Raw genomic sequence first — 15,875 nt, 5'->3', positions numbered from 1 at the left:
AGACAAAGCTTAGGGAACTACTTGTGTAGTAATTCCATCGGTGAAACTAAAAGGAATCTCCACAATGGTTGTTTGCCTGTTATTTACCTAGTGTAGCATGTAGCTTCGGGAGTAGCACCCAACGTTTGCTTCTATTACACTAACTTGGCTTTCCCACTGCAGTTTAATAATGCCTCGTTTTTAACACCACAAAGGGTGGGAAGTTATTCCTGTAGAAACCAAATGTGAGGCTACTGTTTTCACTGGTTTTAATCATGTCAGGTCATGTCAAACTGTTATGTCAAAGTATGGCTTTGCTCCGGGTAAACACTGTGTTCGCAGTCACGCAGTGTCTCTCTAGTATCACGTAAGCACTGCAGAGACGGTGGGAGGGCCCAGCAGAGAGGTGGGAGGGGCCAGCCAGATCGCAGGCAGCAGACACCAATATAGGTCATCCGGAGACCAGAGGAACATCAGGGTATAGAGTAGGGTTGCTGGACGGGTCCCGGGATTTCGGGATTCCCGTGAAATGAGTCAGTCCGGGAGTACCGGAAATTGGCCGCGGGACCCGTCCTCCCGTTTTTTTTTTTTTTTTGTTTTTTTTGAGGGGGGATATATTTTTAAATATTATTTAGACAGGCAGGCATACGAAATACCAGCGCCTCTACAATACTGAAAGTGCTGTGTCCGAGGAAGAGTCTGATGATACCCAAGAATATGCGTATCAGCCAGAGCCACGCGAGCAGACGATGACCCAGAGCCTTACTGCACATCTGCAGCAGGCAGTCATTAGCCTCGTTAGAGATGTTGCCGTCTTGCTCAGACCTGCGCAATTATGACGCTCAGCAAGACGGGCTTCATAGTTGCGCAGGTCTGAGCAAGACGGCTCCAAGTCGAACGAGGCTAATGACTGCATGCAATGTCCCGAGCCAGACCAGAGGTATGGGAATGACCTCCACAAAATAATTTCAAAAGAGTTTGCGCTCTTCGAGGCAACCAAAGAGCGACCCAAACACCTGCAGCAGCTCTACTCTGCACTTTCCACCATACAGCCGACGTCCGTGGAAGAAAGAGCGTTCTCGGTGTGGTCAGTTCGTGACAAAGCTCAGAAACAGGCTGAGCAGTGTTTCTTGAAGTCACACTTCATGAAAATAAAAGAAAGGAAAGCTGGAAAGTAATCTTGCTTAGCGTGTCAGTTTGAATAGGCTGTTAGTTCTGTCATGTCTTATTTCACACGTTAAGAGCAATCGGTAGTGCATTTTTTGTTATTTGCCTATCCTTTGGAAAATATTCAATTTAAACTGATTTCGTTCATAGAAATAAAAATAGATTGTTTGAAATACATTTGTTCGCCAAACACCGTTTTTTGGCCATGTTTTGATATTGAACCTCTGTGAAAATGTTTTCGTATTTTCTTCATAAAAACACCGTTTTCAATAGGCATCTTCTGGAAAATATTTTGCCTAATTTGAATGGCTTTTCTTCATGTTATTTAAGTAGAAATAAAACGTGATGTAATACAGCGTTGTTCTGCTGCATTTATTTATCTATTGGCATTGATTTAGTCCCATTAAAGTAGTATTAAAGGGCAATAATGGTTTCAACGGGAAATCCCGGGAAATCCCGTGAGGAGCTCTGAAATCCCGGGATTTGAAAAGGGGCCATTTCGGGAAATTTCAGCAACCCTAGTATAGAGGCTTGCTACAATAAATGATCTGAACGGGTTTTTCAGCAAAGATTTAAAAAAATAAGTATTAGGGACTACTTAGACCATATAAAATTGACAGCAAAGTGCATAATATGTGAGCTTTAAGTCTTTCGTCCATGGTGAACAAAAAAGTGAACCAAAATAGTGAACAGTCAAAAATTCCCTCGAACAGAGCCCTTCTTGGTCAAAACCGTGGCTTTAAATAGTCTGAAGACAAAGCGTGCGTGTGTGTGTATAAGGAGGGGAGAGGGTCGGGGGAAAGAGGAGGGTGTGTGTGTCCAGCTCAATGACCCACTGCCCCTCCCACCCCCCCTGTCTCCCTCACCCCTGACCTGTCCCAGGACAAGACCAGGCATGCCTTTTCAGAGAGGACTTATACATTCACATTTATGTATGTATTTCAGGATCAAACTTAAACACAACACTTTTAGTGACTCTACCTTAATATTAAAGGTCACATATTATGCAAAACGCACTTTTTAAATGTGTTGGAACATAACTATGGGTCCACGGTGTGCCTAGGGACTGCCAAAGTTTAAAAAAATAAATAAAAAAAATCTATCCTCCCCCTTTCTGAAAACCTCTCCAATATACTCCAGTCAGAATTCTCGCCGACTATAACGTCACAGTCGGCACAGCCACTTCACCATATTTTCTTTATATGTCCATGCTTCCCCCCCCCACATTAGTAACCAGAAACTTCCACCGTGCAGTAGTCTATGATAACCCCACCCCCACCCCCATTTCTTATTGGTCCACGGCCCCGAGATCCGATGGAAAATTTTCCGAGCGACAGCCATGTTGTTTTCCCCGCTAAGCGACAAGATGCCCGCAGTACAGCAAAGCATGCTGAATGTTACATACACCAACACAGAATGCTTTTGCTCATACTCCACTAATTTATCTTTACCACAGCAGTCTATTAATGCCTCGTTTTTAATAACACAACGGATAGGAAGCTACTTGTGCTTTTTTTTAAACGGTGAAACTAAAAGAATAGTTTTTATTGGTATTTTTGCCTGCTGTATGAACATAGTCTTTCATGTAGACAAGGATCGGTCATGTCAAACTGTTCAAAGTGCGGGTGAGCTCCTGCGTTACTAGCACTAGACATTGTTCTTCTCAGGGTAAACCTAACCGTGGTAACAGCACAGGCACGGCAAGCTATGGACCTATGGGCAGACGCCAATCGCTTCGCTTCCAGACAGGGGCGGGGGGAGCTCATAGAATGTATATTTACGAGGGGAGTTGCAGCTCGGTTTCAAAAATAGGCCACCGTGAGATAAGCTGAAAATCAGGGTATAGAGGCATACTACAATAAATGATCTGAATGGTTTTTTCAGCAAACAACTAAAGAAAAACGTATTAGGGACCTCTAAGACCATATAATATTGACAGAAAAATGTATAATATGAGACCTTTAAAGGTCACATGTTCCCTTGCTTGTCTTATTGAAAATATCATACTTTGCCTTACGAAATCAAGAATACATTACTCATTCCCCGCACAACAAGATATGTAGAATTTAAAAAGTTGCAATATTCTTGCCTATCTCAACACTGCACATTGACTTAATTACTGTAAGTTAATACCTATGTTTATGGGTTGACATGTGCAGTCAGCAGTGTGTATTAGTGGCCAGTGTTTCTATATGAAAGGTGTTCCTGTCTTTGTGTCATCCAGGTTAAAAGAGCTGAATGAGACCCACAAGAAGGTGGAGCACGAGATCAAAATTGCAGTCTTTACTCTTATCAACGAGATCAACAAGAAGGGCAAGGCTTTGCTGCAGCAGTTAGAGGTAAGAGAATATCAATGAAAGTCAGTCTGAAAAAAATCCCTTAGGAAATCAAATTAGTGTGTTTTATTGTATTGTTTTTTGTTAAATGCACGGTTAGAAATAAGAGCTCTAAACAGCTTTTGTGTAGTATGTCTGGATTCTGCACAAAATAAGTACTCACCTATCAACTATATCTTGTTATTTTGATGCATTCTGTTCCCTAAACACTATACATCATTTTCATTCATTTCCTCTTTCTCGTGCACACTGCTTTATAAGCGGACTTGCTGTGATTTTTCTTCCTCTGCATATGTTTTGCTCAGTTCTATCACTAAATCCAATGTAGTCTATTTTTTTCTTTGTTATATACTTGAGTTTTTCCCCCATTTGCTGTGCTGTTATTTCTTTAATGGTTTGTCTTTTCTGCGTTCTATTATAGACTGTTGCAATAACTCAAGTCCCCCCGCCCCCCACTGGGATCATTACATTTTAATCCAATCAAATCTAATCATCTAATCCATCTCTATGCATACGCTAACATTTTAGTAATGACTTGGAAAGAAATGTTGGCCTGGTTATTAAGACTAATTCATTTAAAGGTTGAGTCAGCAATTCTGGAGATTTCTTGTCAAAATCAGTGAATATCTCCTCAAAATTTGCTCCTAAAAAAATCCATGTTGTCCAGTGTAAATACACAGCCTAGGCTCTGTAAACGGGTATGTTGCTCGCTACGGTGGGGCCGCCTTTGCTTACATACAACTTAACAGAGCCTTGGCTGTGTATTAACACCAACATCTTTTTTTTTCAGTGCACACCCAATACGGACAAGTAGCAGATATTGAGATGCACCTTTTTGGAGATGGTGTTCAGGCCCTCTTAACCATACTAATGTCCCTTTGTGATTTAGAGTGTGACCAAAGAGCGCAGTCTTCGGCTGGTGGCTCAGCATAAGGACACCGCCCAGCTGGCCCATCAGATCAACCATGTGCTCAACTTCTGCCACTGGGCCATCGCTTCTGGCAGCAGCACAGCGCTCCTCTACAGCAAGAGGCTGGTATGTTTACTCGGCAGACCCAGGTCTTTTTGCAATTTGAGAGGCTAAACTGTCATTTCGTTGCTCTGAAAAGTGCAATGGCAAATAAAATAAAGTCTAAAGCCGACAGCGTGCTCTGAGCAAAACTGAATTTTACATCACAGACAATTTGACTGTTTTTTCCGATCCCTAAATAGCCTTTCATTTGGCTTTATTTTGTATCCTAGCTTTTGTTGTAGCTTAATGAATTCTTGTTTTGAGGAGCGTTTGAGTTATCTGCTTCTGACACTTATGACCTTATAACCCTGCTTCCTGATATGGGCCCAGATGTGTTAAACAGATGTTAACATAGTGGGAGGGAGTGGTGGTATAAATTTAGATGTGTATATATAAATATATGAACACATCTAAACATCATGGTATGAACATGTGGTATAAAAATAGATTTGTAGGCGGCGCTTGTGGTTAGAGCCAAAATGAGGTTTGATTTTGACCTCTGGCCCGTGCATATAACGAGATAACAATTGGCCGTGCTTCAAGTCACAGACAAGACCCATCAAATAATAATAGGCTTTATTAGCATAGTTAAGAAATGATGTAAGAATTTAAACTTTGATTACTAAGTAAGAACATGGTTTTTCTTATCAATCAATCAGGCTTTAAACTGAACACTTTACTTGTATGACCATAAACTCTCACGTTACTGTATAAAATGAGGGACATAACAGCCTTTTCATATGGCCTTTTGCTGCTGTAGGCCTATTAAAATGTTTCCTCAATATTACTACTCATACCCAAGCCTAATGCTTTCACTTTTCTGAATAATAGAGATTATTATATTGGAATTTGTAAGATAATATTCTGGTTATTTTGTTTCCATCCCTTATTGTGCATTCATTCATTTTTCTAACTCCAGGGGGAAGCGTTGATAAGTGAGAGGATCAAGCTCTTTTTTTCTAGTGTTGCCATGGTGAATAATGTTATCAGTGATCCATTGACAGTCAGCAAATAAGATAATTGAGATAACGTTATTGTGTAAATGAGGACAAATTCTCCGAAATGTTGACAAATGCACTGTTTGTTGTTCCGAGGAAGCCAGGTTCAGTGACATGAGGACTTTTTGTTTGTTTGTTTGTGTGTGTGTTTGTAGATTCTGTTTCAGCTTGGTCAGCTCCTCAAGGCTAGACTGGAGCCAGCGCCACAGGCCAATGGAGTGGTGCGCTTCTTTTGTGACCCCACCTTCTGGGCCAAAAACGTGGTTAATCTAGGTGAGATAGAATCAGAGCCAATCAGAGCAGACTGGGCTTTTTGGAGGCGGGGCTTACTTAAAACGGTGCATTTCAGACAGAGGCTGGAAAGAGATATAGCAATGGCACTGTGAGAAATATAAAGTTTTTTTTATTTTGACACTACACTATGAAAATAGTTCCTATTTAAATTTGAACCTGAAAAATAGCAATTGATTAATTTGCCCTGCAACTACATTTACATACATTCATTTTTCACAGCTGTCTAAAGCACGTGCACTTTTTTACACTATGCATACTGTCCCTCATTGTAACCCCTCTTCTTCATATTGTAGGTAATTTGGTGATCGAAAAGCTGCCGGCACCTGCGCATTCACCCAGTGTGTTGGTAGCAGGGCCGCCCATTTCACCCAAACAACACCAGGGCCAGATCAACCTGGCCCAGCTCCGGCTGCAGCACATGCAGCAGCATCAGCAGCAGCAGGCGGCCTACGCACAGCAGAAACAACAGATCCATGCACAGCAGCATCAAGCACAGCAGCACCAAGCACAACAGCATCAAGCACAGCACCACCACCAACAACAACAACAACAACAGCAACAGCAACAGCAACAACAACAACAGCAGCAGCAACAACAACAGCAACAACAACAACAACAGCAGCAGCAGCAGCACATCCAGCAACAGATGCGCCTCGCCTCGCAAATGTCCCAGCAACAGGCCAGGCAGGCCGCTCCACCCATGGGTCAACAGCAGGTAAACACTATTCACCACCAAGTCTTTTGCTTTTGGCAGCGGGTTTGAACAAGGAGACAGTACCTACCTGCCATGGCATCACCACATGACAAAGACTTGCATTTAAAGCAAATTTGCCCAAAAGTTAGTGTTAGTTGTGATGGACCAGATCTATTTGTTTTACTGCACTAAAAAAAGGACAAAATGTCAACTTAGTGTTGTTGCACAGATCAAAGCTCTAACCAGTTTCATATTTAATATTCCTTCATGACTGAAGTGATGAATTGACGATTCAAATCTGAAACGTGTTCCCTGTAGAGCTACGAATCAATAAATTGATTCATGCCAGCATAACTTGCATGTTTTTTCCTCAATAGTTGCATGACCATGAAAAGGGCTTGCTGTTTGCATAAATTGCCACACTTGTGTTTTATGGAGTGATCTGATTTATATGCAGTGTGGTTCTCTGTGTGATTTTGAACAGCCTCCACCACGGCTTATTAGTATGCAGCAGCTACCGAGAGGGCCTGGGGGTATGAATGGTGGGCCGGCCCCCCAGATGTACCCGTCCACACATGTACACATGCGTCTCCAAGGTCCACCACTGGGACGAATGCCCACTGCTCAGCCCAGACATAACGGACAGCAATATTCTCCAATTATGCAGCCTCTGCTACAGAGACAGGTCAGTACAAACACTCTGCTTCCACTGCAATGAAATGGATGAACTGATTAAGTTTGCAGTTTATTTCCCGGGAAAACTGTTTGTATTTTGGTGTGATGCAGTTTTTTGTGTTACACATTTTTTTCCTGTGTAATTGTGGGATGACAACAATGCACTAAATGTACAAATGTGACTTTCGAAGACTGTTTAACCCTAAATATATCAGTTCTAATGTGAAGGCACTTATTGTTTGGATGCACAGGGCGAAATGTGGTCTGAAGAAAGGGATATACAGTCTGTTCCGAGAAAGAAATATACAGTTATCTCTAATGCAAAAATTCTATCACTAACAGACAGTGAAGGGAAATTGCATTTGGCCTTTTTGCACTTCATTGTCTGTAGAAATTTAGCAGCCAGGCTCCAACACAGCTGTATGTCTGTTCTTTTTTTAACTTGTCTGTGGGTGTGACTCTGTTTTTTGTTTCTGTTTAGAATAATATCCTATCAAGTCCACTTCATAGTGTGACCACTAGAGAGCACTAACAATTAAATTTTTTCAATTTTAAAATGTCCCTCCAAGCAAAGTCTGAAGTTAGGCTTATTTTGAAGGACGACCATTTGTGAAGTCTTTAGATGTATATGCTGCTATCCATCCTTACTGATGTCCTAGTTGAAAAGTAAAAAATAATATAATTCATTTAAATATCATCGGTGTGTATGCATAAAAAAACGTCTCATTACTGACCAAAATTCTATTTAACACCCCTTTGATGTGTAAAAGGGTACTCCCAGGTATGACCGTAATACAATTTAGATCTAATGTGAACTTGACCTTTGACGTTGAACAGGTAGACACAGTTAATGACTGTTGTGGAAGTTTTTTAATCAGTTAAACCTTGTGGGAATAAATGAACTGAAACTTCTCAACATTTACATATTTTATAAAAGTAGATAAAACAAACAAATTTCGAAAAAAACAAAACAAAATTCGATTCAGCTGAAAAGGGTCAGACCACTCTGCCCATGAATGAGGGTAGGAGGAATGACAAACATCACTTCAAACTTGCAGCCTTCTATGCAGTTAAATGTGTCTACATCAGTTTAAGTGTCAACACAAATATACTCAGTTGGTAAACACATTATAGAAAAACGTTTTCACATGTTAGGTCATAAAACAATTGAACTCTTAGGAGCTGTTTTCCAAAAACATTCTTCATTGCCCACCCCTTGTAAATGGTACTTAACTAACAGAAGGTGTGAACATTATACAATTCACAGATGTCTAAGTAAAACATCACTGGAAATAATTCTCCCGTCACAATGACCAGTGAACATTGTGGTAGAGTTAGAGATCCAGATATTTCCCCTTGGTAGAGACCAAAAACAGCTATGGGGGACTTAAACTTAGGTTATCAAAACAACTCAAAATTAGATATAATGTTGCTTTTTAAATGCTGGATGTCTCTAAATAACAGGGCTCCCACGATCATGAAATTCCTTAAAAAGTTAAGAAATTTGAAGAAAAAAACAGTTTTCCAGGGCTGGAAATGTTTTGAATTTACTCTCATTTTCAGTAGTGTTTAAAACATGTTATAAAAATCTCAAAACACTAACGTTCATTAAATTACTATTGTTCAAAATCCAGTGCGACTACGAGCTGTAGTTTGGTCTGGCTAGTGTTATGGTAAACTTCACTGGTATCATGTGATAAACATTGGGATGCAGCAATTGAGTACATTTTATCAAGCTTACATTTAGGGTACCAAAATAAGCGAACCGTGCTGTACCTATTTTTGTCACTCATTCGTTGGGGTACCAATTTGTCCCAAAGGGGTGGAGCTACACACTGCAGTCCGTTGATTGGTCAACAGAAGCATCATTTCAGTGCGAGATCTCCTCTACAAGAGTGAAGAGTCTTGTGTTTGGAGAAAAATGTCGGGCGCAGCTCTGATGTAACCGTAGTTAAGTAGCTGCTATGCTGGCAACACGGTTACGTAGCTGCTATGATGTCACCATTGTTACGTAGCTGTAGATGCTTTTGCATTTCCACTGTATTTTACAAACCAAAATGTTTCAGATATACTTCAATACAAAGACAGCAGTAAGACAAGTCTAGTGAGTTTTATGCATGTGTTTGGTTAGCAAGTGAAGCAAGACAACATATGAACAAGTTTATAGCTGAAGAATGCAGTTCACAGTTTGGGCAGGCACAAACTGGTCTGTGCGTCGAACCACTTTGCACTGGTTGGCTGTGTGTTTCATTTTCATTTCTGACAGATACTAGACATGGGATCAGATGTCACATGTGCCTGATCAGTAACAATAGAATGACAGTACTGGGAATTTACACATAGTATCACCTCCTGAGCATTAAAGCAAGTCTGTTCCAGGAACTGGTCTGGGTAACTGTGAGGGTTGCCCGCAACAATAACTGCATGTTGTATAATGTTTTGTTGAGTTGCTGCAGTGCTAGTCATCATAGCCATTCCTCCTAACAAGCCGGGTAGAGAGCTGTTTTTATTCAAATGTCAATGCAAAGTGCTGTGAGATACAGTTTTAGTGTTTAGTTTCAGAGCTCAAACGTCTAGTTTTGCATTTTCATATTAAAGTTCTATTACCTCTTGTAATTTCCTTGTAGACTAATTAAAGTAAAGTTTAGATTTAGTGTTACAGAACCCTCTTGTGTTTACCCTAGCGGTCGAACAAATGTGTGAGCTGCTCTATTATGGCATTGTTTATCACGATTATGTTGGTCGATATTGAGATCACTATTATTCAGCGTGATTACTTATTTGTTATATATATATATATATATATATATATATATATAGTGGATTTGAGCTTTAAATATAATTGGGTATCAAGCGTCTTGATTCTGAAAGGTGCAATGCTATCTAGATGACCTTTAAGAATGAGGAAAGGATGCTTTGAGCATAAGTGCATATAATTTTGGGAGGATTTTAGCAGCAGCGCTGAAAGGGGAAGCACTGAAATGTCAGAGTGATTTAGGGCTTTCATGGAGGGCTCAGAGTGCACCTTTTCACATTGATTTAAAATATTAATATGGCATTATTATACTTGGTAGTGAACTGAAAAATGATTTGTAAGTGGAGTTTTTATTTTTATTTTGGCAGAAATATGTGAAAATAAATAATTTTGTTATTGTAAGTTAAAGATACATTTTAAATGTAGTTAACATTTTCATTTCAAACTTGGCATACCTGAACTGCCATACACCAAATGGACTCCAGCCAATTGAAACAGAGCTTTACATAAACAAAAAAAAAACAGAGCATGGTGCAAATGTAGCGTTTCTTCAGTCCTGCTTTGTACTGCCCTTCTGATGTATCTTTACATATAAAGCGTATTCTATGCTCAGGTCAAACACCGTGCACAGTTTAATGAATGTACATGTACAAGAGTTAAGAAAAGCCTCTACTATATCCAGCGTTGTGCTTCTTTGTGTCCAGATGTCTATAGAATCTGAGATGAGCCACCAAAGGTTTCGTTTCTTACTACAATCAGGGGTTTGGCACCTTTTTCCTACTTTGTCATTTGTGTGTGTTTGTGTCGCATGTGTTCTCACCCAAATGCATGATCACACAGCCATGTTGATTCACAAGAGATATTTCATCAGAAACAGTGAATGACCTTGCCTCCATTGTTCTTGTCGTCCCTACCTTATCTCGCTTCCCTATTTCCTATTGTCTGTTGCAGCATTCCAACCCAGGGCATGCGGGCCCTTTCCCGGTGGCCTCCCTCCATAATGCCAACCCCACCAGTCCCACCAGTGCCAGTATGGCTGGGGCCCACGCTCACCGCGGCCCTGCCAGCCCCATCATAGGGCCTATCGAGCTCATCCCCTCCGTCACCAATCCTGAGAACCTGCCCTGCCTGCCTGAGATCCCGCCCATTCAGGTGAGCAGCACATCACTGTCACAAACTTTTCTGTGTTTCAACCAGTTGCCTTCTATACTGTTTGGCCAGTTTTACATTTTAGATTTGTATCCGACAAATACGGTAGATTTTCAGATCAAATAAAATGTATTTAAAAAAATTCAAAAGAACATAATAAAACTTAACAAATTTGAATGCACCTGTAAAAATGATCCCTTACTTAGCATCGTGATATAAAAAAAAAAAGAATTCAGACAAAGAATGCATAGAAATGCGTACAATATTTAGACAAATAATGCAATTAATAATGAAATACATTTTATAAAACATAGAAAAAACAAAGACAAATTAATGAAAAGCAAAATAAGCCAATATGAGTTTATATACACGTGCAACATAGGCCATTGACTGGGAAAGTTTTGAAGACGCTCAACTACACATGTATGATGTGGTGCTGAGTAGACATGAACGTAGGCCACAATTTGCCAATATTTGTCTTTTTATCTGGTGAAATTCCCTGGTTGAGACGTCAATTCTTGCCTGAATAGATTCATTTCCAGAAAAATGTGTTGATCTCTTACTCTCTTGGTAACTGGATTGTCTGATGATACTTTTCTGTCCTGACTAGCTGGAGGACGCAGGTTCCAGTAACCTTGGTAATCTCCTGTCTCGCTACATCACTGCCAGCACACAGCAACAGCAACAGCAAGGCTCAGTGAACATGAACCCCTCACCTGTACTGTCCACACACTCCTCTGGGTCTTCAGGTACAAGAGGGGCTCACCATTCACACTAACTCCTATTTACATCCTACTCCCTGTTCAAATGCTTTTTTCATGCTTCATTTCTTGCTTTCTAAAAAAGAATTGTCCTAAACAAATCCATCAGAAACTTGACAGACTTTAAGGATTCAATGGTAGACCCTGGTATCCCAAAGAGCAGCCATTGGCTCCAACCGTAGAATAATAGAAAGTGACAAATTACTTGTAACACAAATGTCATACACTGAATTAGCCAAATGCAATAACAAACTAATTTAACTTAACCAGAAAATGAATTTAAATAAATGTTATTGTATTAAATAATATAGTGTAAAACCTTGGCAATGTTGCCCCCCACTCTAGAGAAATCAAACTTTGATGTTCAATAACAAGTGATTGCTGCTCTGTCTGCAGGTCTGTCGAATGCGCTAACACCAGCAAGACCTTCTAGCACGTCCAGCACAGGCAGCAGAGGCAGGTAAGAAGATATGGATGTATTTTACTTGCAAAACACCCTGTTACATTTTTTTTTTAAATATATTTACATACCAGAGTTAAAAGTTGATCCAGTAACCAACCAAAGCCTTACTAAATGTTTATGGTTAATGCTTTACTCCTAATGTGGTTACTGGTTTCATCTGAGCAACTCGGTGTTCCAGACAGTTATGCTTTGTTCCGCACAGTTCAGTTCCGCACGACACGGTTTGGTAATGAACACTAGACCTGGCTTGCGTTTCCACTGCCGACCTTACCCGTACTTGGTAGGCCGGTTTCATGCCGGATGCCGATAGCCCTCCCAGCAGCAGCTACGTCACTATGGTGACATCATAGCAACTAAGTAACTACTGTGACATTGTAGCAGCGGGACACAGTGGAGCCCACTTATTCAAAATAAGAAATATGTTGGAGTAATGATGATGTCAGGATGGAATGTTTGTTTACCTTTAATGTTTATAAGTTAGCCTCTTTTGTTTCTAAAGCCTGGATGAAACGTCAGGATGGTTTATATCGTTAATGTTAGTATTGTTTAGCATCTATTTTTTGGTCTGTCTGTGTTTTATAATGGTGTCTTGTAAGCCCTTGTGGGCTGGGCATGCTAATGCATGACACAATAATAAAATATTCAAATCAAATCAAAAATCATATTCAATGAAGAGGAAAAACACCACACAATAAACAAAGAGCTGGGTACTGTCATGTCAATTTTCTCTAAGTGTCCTAACTTTTGTCGAGGTGATTCCCCATGGTAAGGTATGGCACAGTGCATTGATGCTGTGTGTGTTTGTGTGTGGGTGCGCAGCAAACACTGTATCTTTGTCTTTGTATTCATCAGTTCTTCCTTTTTTTTTTTCTCTCTTCTTCTCCTGGTGTGTTGTCAGCTGTAGCTCTGCGGGGAAGGCGGGTCAAGGCAGTGGGACTGCGGTGGAGCAGGTGAGGGTGAAGCAGGAGCCTGGTACAGACGACAGCTACAGTTGTCCATCTTCTTCTATGAAGACAGAGCGGAGCAAAGACTCTGGGAGGAGTGCCTGCATGGTAAGACTACTGTTCATCTATTAGTCTGAAAACAAGCCTTGTCTCAACGAGTCTCCTTACAATAGCTTATTGTGGACAGAAAAATCCAGGAGAGCAGGACGACGTTTAGTAAAAATATGTTAATTAAACAAAACATATTCAATCATTGCTATCTTACCCAAAATGTACAAACATTTAATGTAGAATGTGCTGAGAATATATAACGTCTGAGTACTGGAAACATTGGCAAAAATGGGCCAGAACTGCAGGCATCTTTCTGTCATTTAATCTATGGTGGTAAATATTGTTTTCATTAGTATATATTTTTTTCTAAATGATCTTGTTTGTGATGCTTTCTCTTCAGATGAGCAGTCCAGGGAGCATCAAAGCTGAGCCCCAGTCTGAGACACCGTGTTCTGGACTCAATGGCTCCAGGGCCACCAGCTCCTCTCCCTCCACCACCACTATGACCCCCACTACCTCATCATCATCAACATCCGACACGGCCGGCTCTCCACTCACCAATGGAAGCTCAGACAAGGGCACAGAGAGCAAAGGGGGCGCGGCTTCGGGTGCAACAGGCAACTCTGGTGGGAAAGAGGACGACCCCAATGAAGACTGGTGCGCTGTCTGTATCAACGGTGGTGACCTGCTGTGCTGTGACCGCTGTCCCAAAGTCTTCCACATGAAATGCCATGTGCCCACCATAAAAATATTCCCAGAGTAAGTGAGCAATATAAAGGTAATGGTTTTGGTGGGGTGTTTTTATATAACAACCCTGCCAGATCACTCACGTACTGCATGTCTTTTTTTTTTTTTTTATATATATTTTTGGGGCATTTATATGCTTTATTGATAGTGCAGAGAGACAGAGGTGAAATGGGGCAGAGAGGGGAGTGACATGCAGAGAACGACCGTGGGTGGGAATCAAACCCAGGTCTGCTGCTGGGCCCGGCCCGGGGGGGGACGCCTTACCAACTGAGCTAAGGGCGCCCCACGTACTGCATGTCTGACTTTATGTTTAGTAGGATAAGTCTTTTCCCTTAGGTAGCCAGAATTTGTGACAGTATAGTTTAGGGGACACTCAAACCTGCAAGTCAAGCAAGTAGAACCGTAAATTTGGAAAAGAGAATAGGTAAAGAGAGGCATGCAGAACGGCCAAATACGCAATATAAAACAATGTTGGTACCTGATTTGTAGTTACAGGCACATACTAGCAAAATCTTAACGTTCCACTCCATATTATGCTGCGTTCCATACAAGTCTGATGCGGAAAATTGGACATTTGTAATTCTGATTTCCAAGCTCAAAGTCGGAGTAGATGGATCTTTATTTTATGGTCATTTCTTTTATTTTAGGGGGGACTTTCTCTGCACGTTTTGCCGGAGTCTCAGCAGCCCAGAGATCCAGTACTGTGATGACAGCAAGCTAACGAGTGGAGAGCGGAGCCTGAGTCCTGATGACCAGAGGGTGGGTACACCTGACACACCTTTTTAAAGGCCTCTTTATCATTGGTACACAGCAGCTAAATCTCTCATTCCCTCTCTCTGCAGAGATGTGAACGCCTCCTGCTGCACATCTACTGCCATGAACTCAGTGTGGGCTTCAGGGAACCTGTCCCTAGCTCTGTAAGTAACTCTACATAGTCTCCACTAAGACACACACACACACACACACTACACACTACACACTACACACTACACACTACAGCAAGTATCTTCTGTCCACTCCTTACCCTTCCATATGTTTGCAAAGTTTCATCCTTCCTCCTTTTGCTTTTACTTTTATTAGCCCACGTCGACATGTCTTTATCACTGACCTGGCCAAACACATTACAAACAGTAACAGATACTTTTGATACCTTTACCCCTTTTTGCAATTCAAACCAGGACAATTTTTTAAATGCACTGAAAACACCTGGCACCAACAATTTATGGGTGTGTGCGTTAATATTTCCCTTATTTTATTTCTTCAGACAAAGTTCCCAGCCATAGCTAATATTCATACATGTATTGTACCACTGTCACCTTTTGGGAAGAAATCCAAACTATCCCTAAAAACACCCAACAGTTGTACTATTTCCAAAAAATACAAATCTCAATTGCAGTATTATTTTTGAGTTTTTGTTCTTTCTGCCAAACTGCAAGCCACAGCGTATTTTACTCCTCACGTTGAAGGCTAATATTAACTTCATAGCCTGCCTTTTAAAATAGTTTGAGATGTTGTCTGACCCACTTCTATTCAATCAGACGCCCAACTACTACAAGATCATCAAGCAGCCCATGGACCTGAAGAGAGTGAAGAGGAAGCTGCAGCTACAGAGTTCCCACTACTACCGCTCCATCCAGAAGTTTGTGTCCGATATGCGCCTGCTCTTCACAAACTGTGCAGATTACAATGAGGTGAGCAGCATGAGTCTTTGAGCCTGCTTTTGGGAATGGCCTCTGCTTGTGTGTGTGTGTGTGCATGCAGACAGACAAGGGTGACTGATACGAGTCGAAGTTAAAATTGCAACCACATAATAAGATTGCTTAGGTGAAAACTTTTGTAGCATTTTCCTA

At 41.0% G+C, this 15,875-nt stretch overlaps 1 protein-coding gene across 4 annotated transcripts in view; it reads left to right on the top strand.

Moving 5' to 3' along the window:
• The window catches only part of trim33 (tripartite motif containing 33), a 29,860-nt gene that overhangs the window by 9,720 nt on the left and 4,265 nt on the right, over nucleotides 1-15,875 (top strand). For 2 of the 4 annotated variants that reach the window (XM_080030412.1, XM_080030410.1), the window contains exons 6-19: nucleotides 3,371-3,485; nucleotides 4,372-4,518; nucleotides 5,648-5,765; nucleotides 6,080-6,501; nucleotides 6,965-7,165; nucleotides 10,615-10,671; nucleotides 10,862-11,062; nucleotides 11,670-11,808; nucleotides 12,217-12,280; nucleotides 13,182-13,335; nucleotides 13,679-14,037; nucleotides 14,673-14,784; nucleotides 14,868-14,942; nucleotides 15,564-15,716. In XM_080030412.1, the coding sequence (XP_079886538.1) occupies nucleotides 3,371-3,485; nucleotides 4,372-4,518; nucleotides 5,648-5,765; nucleotides 6,080-6,501; nucleotides 6,965-7,165; nucleotides 10,615-10,671; nucleotides 10,862-11,062; nucleotides 11,670-11,808; nucleotides 12,217-12,280; nucleotides 13,182-13,335; nucleotides 13,679-14,037; nucleotides 14,673-14,784; nucleotides 14,868-14,942; nucleotides 15,564-15,716 (2,317 nt within the window). The remainder of the gene's footprint in view (nucleotides 1-3,370; nucleotides 3,486-4,371; nucleotides 4,519-5,647; nucleotides 5,766-6,079; nucleotides 6,502-6,964; nucleotides 7,166-10,614; nucleotides 10,672-10,861; nucleotides 11,063-11,669; nucleotides 11,809-12,216; nucleotides 12,281-13,181; nucleotides 13,336-13,678; nucleotides 14,038-14,672; nucleotides 14,785-14,867; nucleotides 14,943-15,563; nucleotides 15,717-15,875) is intronic. The other 2 variants (XM_080030411.1, XM_080030413.1) reach the window with 2 other exon arrangements.

Source organism: Ammodytes marinus (assembly GCF_949987685.1).
Source record: "Ammodytes marinus genome assembly, chromosome: 7".
Taxonomy (NCBI): Eukaryota; Metazoa; Chordata; class Actinopteri; order Uranoscopiformes; family Ammodytidae; genus Ammodytes; species Ammodytes marinus.
The sequence above is the reverse complement of the archived record's forward strand: the minus strand, read 5'-3'. Positions and strand labels throughout refer to the sequence as shown.